General features: G+C 42.6%; 1 protein-coding gene across 1 annotated transcript; it reads left to right on the top strand.

The window, feature by feature from the left end:
- The first annotated feature begins 66 nt into the window (after positions 1 to 66).
- On the top strand, positions 67 to 18,431 carry SNX18 (sorting nexin 18). The gene is made up of 2 exons (XM_060235991.1): positions 67 to 1,731; positions 16,807 to 18,431. Exons 1-2 carry the CDS (start codon positions 111 to 113, stop codon positions 17,058 to 17,060), a joined length of 1,875 nt encoding a protein of 624 aa, XP_060091974.1. The 5' UTR covers positions 67 to 110; the 3' UTR covers positions 17,061 to 18,431.
- The last annotated feature ends 2,772 nt before the right edge of the window (positions 18,432 to 21,203 follow it).

Below are 21,203 nucleotides of genomic sequence, written 5' to 3'. Positions count from 1 at the left end.
GGGAGGCCAGGCCGGGTGTGACCTGCGCGTGGTTGGCGGCGCTGTGGGGCGGCCGCGTCTCTCCCCATCCCCATCCCTTCCCCATCCCCTGCTTGGGCGGCGGCGGGGCCATGGCGCTGCTGCGGGCCCGGGCGCTGTACGACTTCAAGTCGGAGAACCCGGGCGAGATCTCCCTGCGGGAGCACGAGGTGCTGAGCCTGTGCAGCGACCAGGAAATCGAGGGCTGGCTCGAGGGAGTCAACAGCCGAGGCGACCGCGGCCTCTTCCCGGCCTCCTACGTGCAGGTCATCCGCGCCCCGGCCGCCGAGCCGCAGCTCCCGCTGCCCGTGCCCACCCCGGCCCGCTACGCTAACCTCCCCCCCGGCGGCTTCGAGCCCGCGGCGGCGCCGGCATCCACCTTCCACCCGCCGCCGCCGCCGGCTCAGCACCCGCAGCAACAGCTCCCTCCGCCGGCCGCCGAGCCGTTCCAGCTGCCGGTGGCTTCAGGCTACCCCTTCCCTTACGGCGGCTCGCCCTTTCAGCCCAGCCAGGGCAGCGACGACGACTGGGACGATGACTGGGACGACAGCTCCACCGTGGCCGACGAGCCGGGCGTCCTGGGCGGCTCCTACCCGGACTACGAGAACGCCGGCATGGGGGGCGGCGGGGGGCCCGCCTCGGGCAGGTACCGCCTTTCCACCCGCTCGGATCTGTCGCTGAGCTCCCGCGGGAGCCAGCCGGGCTCCCACCTGCATCACCCGGCGGGGGGCGGCGGCGGCGGGGCCAAGAGCTCGGCCACCGTGAGCCGCAACCTGAACCGCTTCTCCACCTTCGTCAAGTCAGGAGGCGAGGCCTTCGTGCTGGGCGAGGCGTCGGGCTTCGTGAAGGACGGCGACAAGCTGTGCGTGGTGCTGGGCCCCCACGGGCCCGAGTGGCAGGAGAACCCCTACCCTTTCCAGTGCTCCATCGAAGACCCCACCAAGCAGACCAAATTCAAGGGCATGAAGAGCTACATCGCCTACAAGTTGGTGCCCAGCCACACTGGGCAGCAGGTGCACCGGCGCTACAAGCACTTTGACTGGCTCTACGGGCGCCTGGTGGAGAAGTTCCCTGTCATCTCGGTGCCCCACTTGCCTGAGAAGCAGGCCACCGGACGCTTCGAGGAGGACTTCATCTCCAAGCGGCGGAAGGGCCTGGCCTGGTGGATGGACCATATGTGTAGCCATCCGGTGTTGGCCCAGTGTGATGCTTTCCAACACTTCCTCACCTGCCCCAGCACGGATGAGAAGGCCTGGAAGCAGGGCAAACGTAAAGCGGAGAAGGACGAGATGGTGGGTGCCAACTTCTTCCTGACCATTAGTGTCCCCGCTGGCCATCCTGCTTCTCTGGACCTGCAGGAGGTAGAGAGCCAGGTAGATGGCTTCAAGAGTTTCACTAAGAAGATGGATGAGAGCACCATTCAGCTCAATCAGACGGTGAATGAGTTTGCTCGCAAACAGGTCACTGGCTTCAAGAAGGAGTACCAGAAAGTGGGACATTCCTTCAAGGGGCTCAGCCAAGCCTTTGAGATGGACCAGCAAGTTTTTTCAGTTGGCCTCAATCAAGCCATTGCCTTCACTGGAGAAGCTTATGATGCTATTGGTGAACTCTTTGCAGACCAACCCAGGCAGGACCTGGATCCTGTGATGGATTTGTTAGCACTGTATCAGGGACATCTGGCTAATTTCCCAGACATCATTCATGTCCAAAAAGGTAATGTGACTGTAGTTCTAACTTTTAAAAATGAATTTTAAATCTGCTGTATACAATCAGTGCTATTTGGTCTTGAGTTTTTCTTTGAAGGCTTTTGGTAAAATGGTATATTCTGAAAAAGTACATAAACTGAATTTTACTCTGGCTTCTCCCATTCGGCTCTCTCCCTGGTGAGACTTCCTATTCTGCCAGGTTGCTGTTGAGTTGCTAAAACAAGCTTCCATGAAAATACTGCATACATACTTAGCAGCATCTTAAAATTGTTTGCCATACAGAGATCTTCTCTGTTTGACCAGATATACCTGTGAATTGATCTGTGCCTTGGAAGCTGGGTGATGCTAACTCATATTGCCAGAGTTCTGTTAAAGGAAAATGAATCACAAAATGTTTGGTGCATGTTAAAAGCTAGTTTTAGAACTTAAGGGCTTGCTTGAATAATTACAAGTATCTGTGTCTGTAAACTATACTGCATTTTATTGTCCCAAATTACTAATTCTTTGCTCTATGTAGATGTCAAGGGTTGCATTCTCAAATTGTGCTCACATTTGCAGTTCCTGGGCTTTTCTGATAAACAATATAAATCCCTTGTAGTTGATATTTCCAGGCCTTTATCTCTAAAGGCATTCACTCTGCCTGTTTCTTTGTCACTGATCTAATGTTTCTCTGTGAAGTATTTAGGCCAGTGTACAGTTGCACCCTTCCCATTGATTTCAGTGGACCTAGAATGATGTAATTATGCTTAGGATAGCACTGTTAGAATTTTTGAGTGGGAAAACTACATGGAAAGGACTCTAATGTGTTGTAGTTAAGAATTTTGTGATCAAAGGTTTGATTTCACTTATACAGATATGCTTGTATAAGTACTACCTATTTGCATCTGTATTTGCTATCCTGGTGGCCAGTTCAAAGGGCAAAGATCAGAATAGCCCTCATTGTAAAGAATATACTTTTAATTGCATTATGTTTAAGAGCTGGTGTTTTTTTTTTACCAAGGCACCAAACCTTTGTTTTAATAACTCAAACACAGTGACAGGCAGGGTAGAGGACATATGGCTTGTAAGTCAAAACATTTCTGGAGAATTTGATGCGTACCACAGATTCATGTTGGCAAGTACCATGTTTCTTTAAAGTCCTAGTGGTTCAGGCAATATCAAAACACTTTTGACCACCTCTCAAGTATTACTTTCACATATTAATACATATTAATACATCAGCCTGGAGATGAGCCCACTGTACAATATCTCCCTAATATTATCTCAAGATAAAATGTCCTACATCAGGCCTGCACAGATTGAATTTGAGATCCACCAAACCAGGCACAGCATATATTTTATGACCAGGGCTTTTTTTGTAGCAGGAACTCCTTTGCATATTAGGCCACACATCCCTGATGTAGCCAATCCTCCTGGAGCTTACAGTAGGCCCTATAGTATAGGGCCTACTGTAAGCTCCAGGAGGATTGGCTATATCAGGGGTATGTGGCCTAATATGCAAATGAGTTCCTGTTATAAAAACCCTGATTATGACCATATATTATGATCCATATATTATGACCTGTCAGATGCTTGACAGTCCCCTGCTTTTGCAATTCTATTCCAATAACAAAATTATGGAGGTCTGTCCTTGACGGACCACCACATATACTTGGTGGCCTGCATTTGGCTTGGATCATAACAATTTGTTCAGGCTTAGCTTAGATCTTCAAGAAATCATCATTGTGTGTTTTATTTGTGCCTTTATACAGTGGCTGATTAAGGATTTATAGTTGCAGTGGTTTCAGAGACCTGTAGAATGTGCCATACTTCAGAAATACTCTAGAAAATAAAGGTTTCTAAAACAGGGTTGAACAGATAGATCCCAGGCTGCCACAGTGCTTAGAAACCTCATTGTGGCACTTTTTATATTCATCTGTTACTTTACTGAAGCATTTCTCAGCAATTCTCAGTGGAAGTATAGGGAGCAACTGGTTTTTCTATGTTTGGGAACATGGAAGCTGCACGGATAGCCATGCTCAGGAAGGTGACTGGCCAAGATCGAGCAAAAATGACGGCTGGATCCAACCCAAAGCTCATATAAGTGCAAACTCTTATTACTCTTGTTTATATGTTTTCTTATTGCTTTGTGTATTGGCTCCAGTATTCAATTAAATGGAGATATTGAAAGGAATGATGGAGTTACAAGAAATTGAGAAGAAACTGTGCTTAGAGGTTAGCTTTTTGTGGGGGTGATAGCTAGGGTTATCACTATATTTATATAGTGCGACACTTCTGCCATAATACTTTAAGAATAAGAAGTTGTGACGACTTTGGAGAGGCTAGGACTAGGTTTTGTGGTATCAGTAATTAGAAAATTTGGTCATAACTGAAGGCTGAAAAATAGGTCTGGCTCCTAGAAAGACCTGCTTTAAAGATCAGTGCATGAGCCACTGTTTCTCATTGTAGTGTTCTGAAGTGAATAAAGTATTTGAGATGGAGACATGATTTCAGGTATCCATTCAGACTTGATAGTGAACACTTGTATGCACAGACATTGCCAGTGTGCACAGTAATCTTGCATAAGCCTCTGGTCTTCCCAGGCAATCCTTGAATCCTGGAAGAACCTAAAAAAAGTGATATGTTGAACAGCATAATGATAGCCTTGAGTTTTTCTTCAAGCAATAATAACAGAAGAATGATAATTTTATGACTAAGGTGACATGACAAACAGAAAGGATGCTCTAGCTCTACCATAATCTCATTGCAGCCTGCATGGTTTACTGGGCTACAGCAAACCTAGGAAGAAGGAATTATTGTTATGCACTGCAGTATGTTACATGGAATAAGTCAGAATCTATTGCTCAGCACATGCATTTCAGATTGGCAGAGCATAAGGGAGTGTGACAGATCCCAAGTGTCTATAGCTATGGCAGGTCACCATAGTGCGGTAGTATAGTAAAGATGAGGTCTGCTGCTAAACCCACAATTATGCTAGGCATATACTTCTCTTCCCCCTCCCCCCTTTATTTAGATAAGATGCTGGAAAATGCCTGCAGCTGGAACAGAATATATAGGCTGTGTAGGTTACAGAGGGAGAAGTCTACTCAGGAGTAAGCCCCATGTTACTCTGTGAGGCTTACACCCAGGAAAGTGTCTCTAAAGATGGCAGGCAGAATCATTCAGTCTCTTGAGAAAGGTTTATAAATATTATTTAGCTTAGGCTTAACAGAACAAAAGTATTTAAAAAGATTTGCCAGTCCCCGGACTTGGTATATTGTAATTTTAAAGAATAAGATCCCCTCCCGCAGGATGTTCACTAACTTCTGAAATTTGACAAAGTATTTTTGGTACCATCTTGTTTGTTTTTGGATTTCACTTTGGTACCTAGTATTCATTGTAAATAACAGTTCCCATCATCCTCTTGAAGTAAATTCTCTCAAAAAATTAGGGAAGACAACAGACATACCGGTTTGCTTGCTATTCACAATTGCCTCTGAGATTTTCCTATTCATCACAATTGCCTCTGCCATTGCCTCTGAGATTTCACCATGACACCTGGGAGCTCTTTCTAGTTTGTTTTAGCTCTACTCACCATACACAGAGTACACTCACTCTGCAGTTTTTATATACATTTGTACTTGTGCACATTTAAATGTCAGCTGAAGTGAGCGCTAAAGGTAGTCACATGTATGTTGAAAATGGCGTATGGCAATTGTAGTGTTTCATTCTTCAAGCTGCTGGTTACATTTTTAAAAAATAGAAAAAGAAAAACGAGCATAGAGCCCACAAGGATTTACCAGGAGCATCTCATTTCCCACCCTACCCTACCCCTCCCCTTCTATTTCTTCTTTCCCTTCCTTGGCACCCCCTGTAGTCTTCCCCCTTTTCTTGCTTCCTTCCTTCCCACCCACCAGTCGACGTACCTTTATCTGCCCCCTTGTTTTCAGTTTTCCCTTCTTTCCTGTTGCTGGGAAATGTCTGGCTCAGATGTGCAGTGCCAACCACCAAGACAGACCCAGGTGCACAGTGGAGAATCTGTGAGAACAGTTTCTCCTATATCCATTTCTCCATACCATGCAGTGATTAACATCTTCTTTCTTAATAGCCTATTATCTCCATGCTCAATACTGTAATATATCGTAGATCCAAATTAGATGTTACTTCTGAGATCTGTGATTACTGTCTCTCAGCATAGGCTTGGATCCAGGCAAGTGTTTCCACAAGCACAAGGATTTCCACCCACAGAGCACTATTCCCCCCTCCCATGGCAGTCTGAAATGCTCCTTGAAATTCTGTCCCTAGGAACCCCCTACACCCCAAAGTTTGTGATACTTATTTTGGGTTGCCATGGGAGGGAGAAGTTGAGAATGTCATGGCCTTCAGATTTTGAACCTAGGTCCAGCAGTTGTTTGAACAGTAAAAAGCAGCCGCAGCACTCTTTGCCCTGCACTGTTTTACCAAGTGAAACCACCCCCTGCCCAGGATACAGGCAATGACAGGCATCCTACGTTATTCTCCTACCTGGACGAAGTGCTGCCAAGGCAGAGGGTTCAACTTTTTCATTAACAGCATGGGTAAAAAGAACTTTTTTGAAAACTTTATCACCATAGCCATAATCCAAATCCCAAATCTGTCTGTCTGTATATTCAGAGCCTGGGTAGTGTAATGGTTGCAGTGTCAGACTAGGATCAGGAGAGACCCAGGTTTTAATCTCCTTGTGCCATGGAAACTTGCGTGGTGACCTTGGGCCAGTCACACATTCTTCTAACATATCTCACAGGTTGTTGTGAGGATAAAATAAAGAATGCTGTAAGCTATCAAAGATTTCAGGTTTTCACAGCTGGTAACATCATTAGGGTTTGTAGAATCTTTCAGGATCAAGTGCCGTGTTCTACTGGAGAAAGTTTTCCTACCAGACGTTTCGTTCTCAGCTGCGGAGAACATCCTCAGTGGCGTTGCAGCCGGAGCCTGCTGGATGCCGGAGCCTGAGGATGTTCTCCGCAGCTGGGAACGAAACGTCTGGTAGGAAAACTTTCTCCAGTAGAACACGGCACTTGATCCCGAAAGATTCTACAAACCCTAATAATGCTGTAAGCTGTTTCGGGTCCCCATTGGAGATAAATGCAGGGTGTAGGTAAAGAAAATAAACTAAATATTGGTAGATCTGATCATAGCTCTCCAACCTAGCATAGAGTTTGCCCTTGAACTAAGGAAGCATTGCCCCTTTCCAACTTGGAAAAAGTGAGGCACAGTATACATGGAAATCCTTTTTTTTTTTTGGTGGGGGGAGGAATCCTATCAGTGAAATCTTCTATGGTTTTAATAGGTGTACTTTCAACAATCCAGTCATTAGGGGTTAATATCCCTCCTTTCTTCAGTGTTCCATGAGAAGCCCCTCTCTGCACCTCCAGTGGAAAAAGGAGTTTCACATATCACATCAAACTGTGCAGCTGTCAGAAGCAGCACTGGATACTTGCACTGCTCCTGCCTGTTTCAGAGCCTATCACAATGTGATAATCTCTTATCCTTCTCATCAGATTCCCTAACAGATACAATAATCTTTGGGTAGGGCACTGGTGAGTGTCAACCACACATTGCCATTGGGTTACAAATTGAGCCAAAATTTGTAGACCCTTCCGCACAAACTTTTTGTGAAAGAGAGGTAGTCTATTTATTTTATTTATTATTTATTTATTACTTTCAATTTATATCCCGCCCTCTCCGCAAGCGGACTCAGGGTGGTTTTGTGTTTGGTAAGAGAGCTGAAGCAATCATTCTTTCGACGTTGACACAAGAGAGTATCTATTCTTAACATATTAGAATATAATTCTCCAGATTTTATTCCAGATTTATTTTTGCAGCATTTCAAGTCATCCATCTTGGGTAGTCTGCGCAGTTCTTTGATGGATCTGCCATTATTGGCAATTCATTACTGTGTTGAGCATGTATCATGTCAGGTTGTGGTATAAATGAAGTTTGTGGAGGAGGGACGGTGGCTCAGTGGTAGAGCATCTGCTTGGGAAGCAGAAGGTCCCAGGTTCAATCCCCGGCATCTCCAAAAAAGGGTCCAGGCAAATAGGTGTGAAAAACCTCAGCTTGAGACCCTGGAGAGCCGCTGCCAGTCTGAGAAGACAATACTGACTTTGATGGACCCAGGGTCTGATTCAGTATAAGGCAGCTTCATATGTTCATAATCTCACTCATATTTATTACTGTTGTGTCAGATCCTGAATGCCTTCATTAGTTGGCCAGCCTGATGTTTGCGGGGGTGGGCAAAAGGAAAAAAATATTTAGAGGTAGAATGTTGGAGGTAATAATTATCTTTTCACACATATATCTGGTTAGACCCATGGATGCCTTTCCACCCAATGATGGCTTTCTACTCACTGAATTATAACTTCATCTAATGCAAGAAAACAGTCTGTGAGCAGAGAAGCACATTTTGAATTTGACTCTGAGGTCTGGATCTATTCTTTGTACCAGTGGAGGTACAGCAGTGGCTCACCAAAAGTTTGTACCTGGGTTTTTCTTGGTGGTATAGTACATTGTAAGTAAATGTACTAAGGATATGTAACATAATTGCAAAATTGGGGAAGAAACCTCATCAGATAAATGAGTTCCCTCAGTTGCCAAAAGAAAGAAAGGAACTAGGGCATTTCCTTTTTAAAAACTCAAGTAAATTCTTCTTAACTAATTCCATTTAAAACTGAAACAGATGTCAGAACATGAATGCAAACTGTAAATTGGTATGCAATTTAGTAAAAATGAAAAGTAAACAAATGTAAAGCTTTTGACTTGAGTGTCTTCTGTACAAATTTTATAGAACAATCTGATAGTGTTCTGAAGATACAATGGAAGAGAGGAAAAATATTTGTGTTTGGGTCCCCACTGGCGAGAAAGGTGGGATATAAATGAATTAAGTGGGGAGGAAATCTTTCAAGAATATCTGTGGTGGATAATTTGAATAAGTAAAATGTGACATCTTATTTAAAGATCGTTGAAGACTAAGATTGGTGACATATCCATAACTGTAGGCACATACACTTTCTGTGCATGAGTAGATGCTTTCCACAGAGTTTGCCTTCCTAACTGGTCTTCATAGAGTCCTCAAACTGAGCTTTACAGTCTCTCTGATTTAAAAAAAGCAGAAATTTGGGGCAAGCAATTTAAATAGTATCTTGGTATGTGCATAATAGTGATGGGAAATACTGCAAAGCTCAAAAGTGTCAGGGTCTCTTTAGGGTTTTGTTCTTGTTGGGGAATTGAGGGGTGCGGGAACCTTTTCATGCACATTGCACTCCCATCCCCACTGTGTTCATTTTGGGATGGTGAGAAGCTGGCTTCCTGGTTGCATCAAGAAAGAGAGACAGTTGTTCTTTAAAAAAAAAACTGTCTTATTTAACTTCAATACCAATGTAAATTCATTAAAACATATAATAATCTAGTATGTTGCACACAAAGTTAATCAAATTAATTAAATGCCAAGTTAGAGTGCACTGTAATTTTATAAAGGATATATATCCTTTGTTGCCTGCCAAGACCCGTAACTCCGGGTGGTTGACATGCAACAACCAACAAGATTAAATTCAGACATTAAGTACCTTTGCGATCCATAGGAACTAATGTAATTGTCAGTCAAGTCTGTTGCTAAGCATCTGGCATATATATGGTGTACACAACAAAGCTCAGCCTTTTCTCTCTATCTCAGGGGTTCAGAAAAGTCAAGGAAAGTCAGAGAAAGCTAGGGTGACTCAGATTCAAGGAAGCTAGTTTCAGATACCCTATCTATTTAAAATTTGATAGTATATAAACATTCCAAAAAGCAGAAGTCATGTAAGGCAAAAATCATGATTAGCATTATCTGTACAAGGAAGCTCACATCACCAGAAGTGTCCTAAAGCCTCCTGGGAAACAGAACCAAAGATTCAACTGTAGAGGTTAATCACTATAGAAATTGAAATAGCACAGATTTAGCAGAGGGCTGAGGCTCAATCCAGCCCTAATTCCATGACAATTCTAGAGCAGTTTATGAATTTGAGTGGTTAAAGCATTCCAAAAGAAAGCCAGAAGTTTCATGTTTTGAGGGGAAATGCCCCTAAAAAAGTAATGTTGAAAAAAAAGGGCATGTGTACACTTCACTTAACCTTTTTTTCAGGATAGTAACTGTAAGTCTTCTGAGATTCTAGACTGTTTTACTTGTGAAAAGTTGCATGCATTAAGAATATACTTTGGGATGGTGTTTTGTTTCCAGAAGTTAAAATAATCCCCACACAACTTGTAGAAGATGAATTTGTGTGTTCCATGTTGAAGGCAATTGTCGGCAAGGATCGTTTTACATCTTTCTGACTTGCCAAATAGAAGTTTATTTGTGTTTTAAGGGGAAAGAAGAATGTTCATAGCAGATTGCACTTGACAGCTACTCCTGAACTTCTTACTTCCTTTTCACCTTTATACCAATATACACAAAAATGCCCACAAAATTTTAATAGAAACTTGTGGTTTCCTGCTTAAACAAACAGGTGATTCCCATTCCTTAGGAAAAAAACGCTAACATGATGCTGCAGCTTTATTATTACAAGACCACTTTCTGGACTTCAGACATCTTGGCACAAAACCAGTATCATAATGTTTTGTACTGTAAGTTGAGATAGCATAGCTGCAGTAAACTGCACTAAAGTGCTCATATTAATGCTTCCGCTGGCTAGCAGGACTCTGATATGCAACAGAAGCACCAGAACATTCCAGAGTTGACATGATACTGCTGCGTATGACTTTTTGCGAGGGTCAAATTCAATCCTGTCATTTAAACAAGAAATAAACAAGTGTATGCTATCCTTTTCTTAACACAAAGGCAACCTGGAAGTGATATCTTTGAGTTAATTGGTGTTTGATCCTGACTCCTTTAATACTGAGTAAATAAAACATTTGGCTCCACAGCACTGATTCTAGCAGTGATAAAAGTCTTCCATTATTATGAAAAGTGCATGGTTTTTCCTTAGAATGGTACTGCTGATTATGTAAGCTTTTTATTCTATAGCCATAAATGTTCCTTTTAGATATGTGAAGTTTCAGGAAGAAAAGGGGTCAATTTTATCATTTTTGATCTATCGTTTTATGGTTTTCTGTATAACATTGCAATATGGATAACATCCAGTAGCCAGTAGGCTTGTTGTAATTTACTCCAGTCTACTGAAAAAAATTGTGCTGTTGAGACTCTCCCTCATGTAATTATTCTTTCCAGCAAAAGTGAAAATTTTTAAGAATTAGGTGTTCCTATTTCCATCAGAAGTAAATACTTATTTTTAGGTACTTACATATGTACTGATTATAACTTTAAAGAGTGTGTTCTAGAAGGTCAAAGGAATTGAGAATGAGACACATTTTTTGTTTAGTGCAAATCACATGTGCATGCTTCATTTATTTATTTATTTATTTTATATTCAATCCTGAATATAACAGAGTGCATCACAATCTTATTACAATAGGGCTTACAGATGAAAGTTGACATGGCACTAATACTACTGGAAATAGAGCATTGTCAGTTTAATGCTATGTTCCATAATGTAGGCAAGACTGTGTTTTCATAGTGTGTCATATCTGAAGATTTCCTATTTCACCATATAGCAGGGGTGGCCAACAGTAGCTCTCCAGATGTTTTTTGCTTACAACTCCCATCAGCCGCAGCCATTGGCCATGCTGGCTGGGGCTGATGGGAGTTGTAGGCAAAAAACATCTGAAGAGCTACCATTGGCCACCCCTGCCATATAGGGATTAGAGGAGAAAATTATCTAACTAGCTGTTTATTTTTTTAGTATTCTCCCCTTCCCACACCAAGGATTTAAAGCAGCTTACAGTGTTCTCTCCTCTTCCATTTCATACTCATTTCATACTATCACTGTGAGATAGATTCAGCTGAGAGAGACCAGACAACCCAAGGTCACTCAGCAAGCTTCTGCGGCAGTGTGGGGATTTGAACCTGGGTTTACCAGATCCTAGTCTGATGCTCTAACCCAGGGGTGGCCAAAGTGTGACTGGAGCCATATGCAGCTCTTTCACACATATGTGGCTCCCAGAGGCTGAAGAGGAACTTAATGCAAGCTTACGCTCAAGTAAGCATGCTTAGCATCAGGACCTCAGTCAGACTCTGAGCACTGACCCATGGGTAGGCAACTATTTCTGTCATATGTAAAGAATGGAAGGAAGGGGAAATAGGCAGACTTGCAAGCTCTATTCCACCACCACAGAGTTCACCCAGAGATCTAGAGCAGGGAAAGAGAGTGCAAGAGCCAATGGAAGGAAGGACAGAATTAAAGAAGGCAACGCAGGATTCATCCTTAGTTTCACAGCTGTATTTACTAACCTTGGTGTCAAAGCAAAGAGACATGCATGATGATGATGATGAATTTGATTTGATGAATCAGCTAATGCAGGGCTCAGGAGATGTACAACAATAAAATACAGTAGTCAATAAAACAAAGTAGAAACTCCGATGACGTCTGTTGTAAAGTGCTACCAATCCTGCTTTCTGGATACTACTTTGGGAGCATGGGGCCTCCCTTAAGGGGGAGAGGAGGGGGACGCCAGCCCAGCAACCATTGCTGTCCTCAAGCAAAAGCGTGGTAGAACACCTCTGCTTTACAGACCCTGCAAAATTGTAGAAGATCACACAGCCCTAGTATCTTACAGTAGAGCGTTTTGCCAGGTTGGAACTAGGACTGAAAAGATCCTGGCCCTCATTGAGGACAGTCTCTTTAGGACCAGGGATCACCAGCAGATTTTGACGAGTGGAGCGTAATTCTCATCCAGGGATATAGTAGAGGAGGCGGTCTCATAGATACCATCCCAAACAACTCAAGGCCTTAAAGGTCATAACCAAAACCTTGAATCTGACTCACCCTCCCTCCCAGCTCCAAATGGTGATCAGTGATTTATATAGTACATGTGTGTTTCCTTCTTCCACTAGTGCAGCGGTGGCCAACGGCAGCTCTCCAGATGTTTTTGCCTACAACTCCCATCAGCCCCAGCCATCTCCATGCTGGCTGGGGCTGATGGGAGTTGTAGGTAAAAAACATCTGGAGAGCTACCGTTGGCCACCTCTGCACTAGTGCAAAAAAAAAAAGTTCCCTAACTTTTCCCTATGCTGGTCTTAAGGGGACTGTTATTTCCAGCTTTTGTTTTTAAAAAAGACTTCTTCTATCATGGTCATGTTGTAAAGGGCATACATATGTATTTGATTTTTCTGTGCAAAGAAAATAAGAGTTTTAACAAAAACCTGTGTGTGATATTTGTTCATGTCTTACAGCTCTCAAACATCTGATGTTTATTCTATGTGGCTCTTAATTTAAGCAAGTTTGGCCAACCCTGCTCTAACCACTACACAACATTAGCAAAATAAAAAAGGGCCAGGCTTGATTCATCATTGTTTGAGAATGTCCACGTGTTGCTTAGCATAAACTCATTTTAGTTAATAAAAGCAAACTTTAGTCAGATAGCTGCTCTTTTGTGTAAAATCTGTTCTTGAGGCTCTGGTCTGCATCCATTTTAAAGAAGTACAGTGGACTCACTAATGGCGATAAGAAGTTTTAAAAAAACCATCTTCAATGTTGTTAGGGCTGTGTGGACAAAATATAACTGAAGACATTGCATGTTTACAGTGATTCAACATGACTCAGAGTTGGTGGCAGAAAGTACAAGCACAAGAGTTCATCGTTTTGCCTCAGTATTGTCTTCCGTGACTGGCAGCTGCTATCCAGGGTTTCAGGCATTGGTTCCCAGCACTTGTCGCCTGAGATCCTTAAGTTGGAGGTGGAAGTTTGAAGCTAGGAAAGGCGTGATATCCCATGACCTAAATGTAGAAGCAACATCTAAAAATGTCTTCCATTGTGTGTATGTCTCTATATAATATTTGTATACAACCTGTACATTTAGGACATTCTTTGTCAGAAATGGCCATTCATTCATTTGTTGCATGCGTGACTCTTCCTCCAAGATGACGGCTTCCCAATTGTGTTTAAGGAACCCTAAACTTGCTTGGAAGCTTATAAAGTGTTTTGAAGTGAGAACATCATTAATAGTGGGCAGTCTTTTTTTGAAAGGCAGCTTTGTCCATTATAGCCTTTCTTTGTCCACTACAGCCAGGGAAATGCTAGATGAGTACCACCTGAGTGCTTACCCACTGCTACTGTGAATTGTCTGTCCCTCCTTAAAAAAACATAGAGCGTCTTAATAGAAATCTTGAAAACCACTTCTCTGAGGAGCTGACTGTGGCATGTGTGGGTTTCCCAGGTGGGCTCCCTTTGCTGTAATGGCTCAAGAGATGACTGAGGTCACTCAATTATAGCAGCATCCTTGTTTTTAAATCAAGTAGGCGGGTTCACTAGTATCTCAGATTTGAAATCCTGCTGTAATCACACTGTAAAGATAAAAGTAAAGACAGGGCTGGCTTGACAACAGAGGCGATAGCAGCTGCTTGAATTAGCAGCCCATTCAAGGGACAGCTGCAATTATAGTTTCTCTCACTGATTCTAGCATTTCTGATTCTCTATACAAATTAATGGTATTCTGCAGAAACTGCCTACTTGCTGAAGGGTTCTGAGGATGCTTGTCCTGCCCAGGATATCCATTCCTGGGCCAAGTTTTCTTTTTTATCTCTCAGAATGTGAAAAATGTATATATTAAGCTGCAACAGCCTCTTCATCTTTTCATACTTTATCTGGCATATTGGCTAGTAGAACTGCAGATAAGGGGAATTGCCAAATGTGTTTTTCTTTAAAAGATTCTGGTTACTAGTAAAAGTGAAACTCTTCTAAATCTAGATAATTTGTACAGTTGGCTGTCAGTTGATTAGAAGCTTTTGATTTAGAGATGTTGGACAGAAATCCTTTATACAAGCAGGGAATTCTAGTGTGTGGATGTATTGCTCCTTTGTTTGCTGCTTCTGGTGCTAGAGAATGTTTCAGTGGTAATGTTTCAGTGGTCCAGTGGGGAGTGGAACTTTGGCCTAAGTTTTGTGTGCCACATAGCTTTAAGTAACACTTTTAAAATATTATTGTAATGAAGTGAGCAAAACATATTGAATTCTTTCCTGTTAATTTAATTTCTGATCCTGGTTTAACTTTGAATATGAAAACAGATCAGCCATTGCTGTTGATTTGAAGTTCTGTTTGCATGATTTCAGCAATTACATATCTGTACTCCTGAGGTCTCAAAGAATGGCATCTGCTCCAATTTCTAGTCATCGTCCTAATAGAGTACATAATACTGCCCATCTGAAGTATGTATATTTCAAATAGGACTGATTCCTCACTGGCATTTGCTCCGTCCCTGCGCTTCCCCTTGTATCAGCTCAAGCCATCGATTCTCCACCAGTTGTTCCATGGCACCTCTTGTTTTGGGGCTCCTTTCCATTCCAGTCGCAGCAACCAGAACTCCAAAAAACCAGCATACTGTTGTTATTGTGACAGTAATGGGAAGGAGCCACAACGCAAGAGGTGCCCACAAAGCAACTAGCGGGGAATCCATCGCTTGAGCCAGCACAGGGAGAACAAACGCCGGTGAGGAATCAGACTAGCATTGACTGGCATGTACTGATAATCAGTTTTAAGTCTGGACTTAGACACCTTGTCTGGGGCCGAGGTCAGGCGCACATAAACTGACGAGATGGGCATGGATGAAAGCCAGATGCATGTCTGATTTTATGCGGTTGTCCAAACATCAGCATCTGGCAGTGGTCGTTGGCTTGTTCATGTCCCGAACTGCCACGACTGAGACGCGGACTTTTTTGATAGTACATTAAATCTGTAATAAGAATGCTTCCGACGACTCCCGCGCGTACTTTCTATGTTTGAACGCTCCATTGTAGCCGACTCATCACAAGCGCACATCCGCTTCCCTGAGAGAGCCCACTCCAAATGATATCATTGCACCAGCAATTGTTGACTCAGCCTTCCAACCTTCCGAAGTGGGTAAAATATGTACCCAGCTTGCTGGGGGGGAAAGTGTAATGACCGAGGAAGGCAATGGCAAACCACCCCGTAAAAGGTCTGCCGTGAAAACTTTGTGAAAGCAGCATCACCCCAGAATCGAAAATGACTGGTGCTTGCACAGGGGACCTTTCCTAAATGGGGGGGGGGGGGAGGCAGATCGGCCACCTTTGCTGTCTCCCTGCTAGGGGAGGAGGATGACCCACTTTTGCCGTCTCCCCGCTAGGCGGAGAGACAGCAAAGAGAGTTGCCATGTTCCCCCCACAATTTAAACACCACAGCGGGGTGTTTAAATGGGGGGGAGGAAGATGACCCACCTTTGCTGTCTCCCTGCCAGGCGGAGAGATGACAAAGAGAACTCCTGGGCTTCCCCTTCCTTTCTGGATGTTTAAATGGGGGGGGGGGCAGATCGCCCACCTTTTCTGGCACCTTTAAAAAAAAAGCCAAGCACGATATCCCATGGTACTGTGCTTGCGCGAGTGTGGAATGCCATCTCAAAAAATGAGGTCCGGTTGAGACCTCTGATCAACCAACGACGGGACCAACACTGCTTAGAACTGAAGGATGGAGGGATGTCTGATCAGGAAATTCGTTGTAAAAAAGCTGCGGGGTATAATAGCGACGGGTTAGGGATGGATTTAATGGTGAGTGTGACCGCAGCCTGGGTGTGGTAAGCATTTCCATATCCCTTACAGAGCAAACACTGGTTATAGTATATGCACCTGAAGAAGTCTTACACTGAGTCAAATCACAGGTCTGTCAAAGTGTTGCCTACTCTGGCAGTGATTTTCCATGGTCTCAGGTAGAAGCCCTTTATATCACCTACCTGATCCTTTTGTAGCTGGAGATGCCAGGGATTGAACCTGGAACTTTCTAAATGTAATCTGCGTGCTCTCACCTTGAGCCACAGCCACTCCCCAATGATAATATGTCTGAAGAATGGTATCTCTTTCTGTATGCATGTGATTGTTTTTGTGTTTTACATAGTATGGGAATAATGTTAATGTTCTTTAGAATTCTGACAATAGGCTTGTTAGTGGAAAGGCTCTGGAGTAATCAGAAGCTTTTTTCCCCCCTAGTAATTAAATTCCATTATGTCTCCTTTGTTCATTATGCAGGAGCCCTTACCAAAGTGAAGGAGAGTAAGCGGCATGTAGAAGAAGGGAAGATGGAGGTCCAAAAGGCGGATGGCATTCAGGATCGTTGTAACATTATTTCTTTTGCTACCCTGGCAGAAATCCACCATTTCCACAAAATTCGAGTCAGGGACTTCAAGTCACAAATGCAGCATTTCTTACAACAGCAAATACTTTTTTTCCAAAAAGTGACGCAAAAGTTAGAAGAAGCTCTTCACAAGTACGATAGTGTTTAATGTCTGGATGGCTACAATATAGTTTAATTCCCGGACTCTGAATAGTGGATATTTCTTGGCATACGGATGAGTTAAGCAACAGAGACAACAAATAATACGCTCAAATAACTGGTGGCACCTACTTGAGGCTGCTGTACAAGGATGGTTTTATAATCTGTTGTGGATGCAACTGAACCTAATAATTGCATTAAGAGAAAATAATTATGCCTATGTAGCAGAGACTGTACTACACATTGTAACTAAGTCATACTCCGAATGCCTACACTACCATTGTAATGTTTTTGACATAATGATTATACTATCTGCCTTATTGCTTTTTTGAAATATGGTATTTTAGTGCATATTCTGTAGACCTCAAAACCTTTTGGGTCTTCAAAGAAGCTGGTTAGTTTAAAGAACCTGCTTCAGATGCCTTTTTAAAATACTCTTCGGATTGAATTTCTAAATTCAACCAGTTATCTGTTTACAAATTCCTGTTAGAGCAGCTATGCGACTTTGTGCCTTTAGACTCACAATTTTTCAATTTTTTTTCTAATACACATTTTTATGACTGAATGAATGAAGGGTTGGCACCTCTGACAGGGCCTGATTTCAAACCTCATCGTGACTGGAAATAAATAACTCATGGAAATCGCACACCTGGTAGTAAGAGAAATGTTGGTTGAAAAATGGAATCTGAAATAATTTTAGACTTCATTCTGATTGAAAAATATTTATTACTCGTACCAGAACCTTAAACACACAGGAAGGAGTTCAGCTCTGCTGTATTCCTAACAAGGTGACATAAAACCATTCACTGTAACACTTTTTAAAAATAGAAACTTGGACCACTTATCTAATAAACGAGTACTCAAGTGTAATAGTGGGTAAGAGACCATAATCAGTGGAATGCATGTTTGTGTGCTTTTTTTCCCTTTTTGTGCAAATGTTGTCTTGACTGGCTATTGATTTATTTGACTTTAAGCATGGACCTGCATTTCAGACGATCATTAATGTCTGTTGTAGCTGGTATTCGGTTGAAAGGAAAATGGTGGTAACTAATGATAAGTTTATTTTCCCTGAATGTTTCTGCTGGCTTGTTACCCTGGATTGTGCTTCAAGTCCTGTACATAAGGGTCTTAGTGCATAACAAATGGATGTACTGGAGCCCTAATGCAGTGAGAGCAGATGTGGGGATTCTCTTTACCTGCATTTCTGCACTCCAAGAGAGCCCTGTTTTAAAAGAATTAAGTTCTTAATCATCTAAAGTTACATTTATACAAAATTAATGTTCAGAAAGTAGAGTGCTAAACATTGTATTTAAAAGCTTCTTCAGTTTATCTGCCTGCAATGCAATGCCCACTAGCTTTAATTAAACAATTTTTTACCACAGTCCTTTAAATGTCATTGCCTAGGGTTCCCAGAACTGCACCACAAGTTTTGTACTAAAGGCAGCTTTGGATGTGTATTGCTTGAATTACTGCTGCTTGTGTTGTATGGCAGAAATATTTTTCTCACTGATGTAGCTTTTCAAAGCACAGTTGGAGAGGTTTACTGCTTCAAAAAGCCCGGGCAGGAGTCTGGGGGATAGCAGCAGTGGCAAATTCCTGCAAGGTGTAGACTAGCTGTTTAGAGCCTGGTTTTGATATATCTATGTAATATCTTCTCTTACAGGTCCTGAAACATTTTTTAAAGTGTGGCAAAGGTGACAATACTGGCTAAATAGAAGGTTAACATTCAGGATGAAGGAAGGAGCTTCCATTATGAGAAAGCTTATGTGTCTTTTAACCATTCTGGAAGGTAGCAGGCCCCACTCCAGTGACAAGTGTCCCAGCTCCACTGACAAAGTGTCTGGAACAAAGGAATAAACAGGCAAGTTTAGCATATGTGCAAGGAGAAGATGACATATACTCACATAACCTAAGTTTAATATAAAATTCTATCAAGATAGGCTAAGTGAAAAGGGCTAAAATAGTAAGGAGGGCAAATAATTAAAAAATTATCTTTAGCAACATTTTGTAGCTTATCAGTGTTGTACCTGCTCAAACTACTAAAGTGCAGCTAATTTTAGTTCTAAATAGGCTCAGGGGTCCTTAGCTAGTTTTAGTGCAGTACAGCAGGGGTGGCCAATGGTAGCTCTCCAGATGTTTTTTGCCTACAACTCCCATCAGCCCCAGCCAGCATGGCCAATGGCTGTGGCTGATGGGAGTTGTAGGCAAAAAACATCTGGAGAGCTACCGTTGGCCAACCCTGCAGTACAGGAAGATTTAAACAAAGGGTCAAACAAAGAACAAGGATTTAAACAGGTCACTGTGCTAACTTGCACTCCAATATCACTTTTAAACTTTATTACCTTTATAGATTAATACCAGAGGGTTGGGATAATGAGTTCGCAGATAATACTAAAATTTAGGCTGGTTTTTGTATCAGAAAAACAAAACAAACTGCAGTTAGTGTTTAAATAAACTAGGGCTTAAAAAACTAGGTCAAGTGAGGAGTGGAGCTTTGGCCTAAGTTATTTATTTAGGGTTCCTTTGAGCAGGTTCCAGCTCTGAGGTAACAGGCCCCGCTCCAGTGACAAAGTATCTGGAACAAGAGAATAAACAAGTTTAAGAGATATATGAGTTCAGCAGCAGGGTGAGGAACCCAGGGCACTAGGCCAGTGGCCCATCCAGTCCAACACTCTGTGTCACACAGTGGCCAAAAAAAATTATATACACACACACAAACACACACACACACTGTGGCTAATAGCCACTGATGGACCTCTGCTCCATATTTTTATCTAAACCCCTCTTGAAGGTGGCCCAGTCATTTACACTTTCCCCCCAGCAAGCACTGAGGCAGTGACAAATAATATTGACTGCCTGACAAGGTCTAGAGGCCACAGGAGGAAGGCTGCTGACCTAATACGTCTGGGAAATTGTTTATATGCAAATGCTAAAAGTGTCATGTAAAATGGGGAAGCTGGAATGTTTAGAGTCAGAGGAGAACATAGATTCTGTGGGCATTTCAGAAAGTTGGTGGGATGATGATACAGTGATTCCTGAATATAAATTATAACAGGAGGGAAGGATTGGAGGTAGCATGGTTCTGTATGTCAGAGAGTGTATATAGCCCAGTAAGATTGAGAAGCTAAGAAATGCTGTGGGTAGAAATAGTGTGCCCAAAAGAAAGCTTAAATTTTGAGTTTGTTAGCACTTACCAGATGAAAGACTAGAGCAGGGGTGTCGAACTCATTTGTTATGAGAGCTGGATTTGACATAAATGAGACCTTGTCAGGCCAGGCCATGTGTGTACCTATTTAAGATTAGGTAGCAGATATATACCGTACATTTTATAAAGAACACAGACAAACACAAATATATATATTTAAAAAACTTCCTTCCTTCCTCAGGAAACCGGGGGAAGGAGCCTCAGCCAATAGAAGAAAGAGGCTTGGCTCAGTAGCTCTGCTGTGTAATTGAGAGAGTCTGGCAAAGCAAGCTATTCCCCCCCCCCAAGGGGGGAGCCTCAGCCAATAGAGAAAATAGAGGTTTTGCTCTGGTATAATTGAGCAAGCCTGGCAAAGCAAGCTGTTATGGAGAAGGAAGCAGATGACAGCCAGTTGCTCGGGGGCCTGATAGGAGCCCTTCAGGGGCCTGATTCAGCCCCCAAACTACATGTTTGACACCCCTGGGCTAGAGGATGATTTTAAAACAGCAAATGAATTAAGGAAATATTGATAGTGTCAATATGTATTGAGGTCAGGAGAAAGAGATTAGGTTTCTAGATACTCTCAGCGACTGCCATGGAGCAGATGGTCACAGGACCTACTAGGAGAGAGGCAAACCTGGACTTGGTCCTAAGTAATGCTAAGGACCTGGTGAGATATGCAAACATAATAGAACCAGTTGGGAACAGTGACCATGCTGCTATCAAGTTCAGCATTTATGTTAATAAGTTGTTGCCCCAAAAGAACAACACAATGACATTTAACTTTAGAAGGAAAGAGTTCTCAATGAATGTGACTGTGAAGAAGAAACTGAAAGGAAAGGTAAATAGGCTCAAATTCCTTCAGGAAGCTTGGAGACTATTTGAGACTAGGGGTGTGCAAAAAAAAAAAATCAGAATTAATCGGATTCAGAAATATATGGGTCCAAAATATTCAGATGCCAGCTCTCC

The sequence above is a fragment of the Heteronotia binoei genome, chromosome 4, assembly GCF_032191835.1.
Source record: "Heteronotia binoei isolate CCM8104 ecotype False Entrance Well chromosome 4, APGP_CSIRO_Hbin_v1, whole genome shotgun sequence".
In the NCBI taxonomy this organism is placed as follows: domain Eukaryota; kingdom Metazoa; phylum Chordata; class Lepidosauria; order Squamata; family Gekkonidae; genus Heteronotia; species Heteronotia binoei.
The sequence above is the reverse complement of the archived record's forward strand: the minus strand, read 5'-3'. Positions and strand labels throughout refer to the sequence as shown.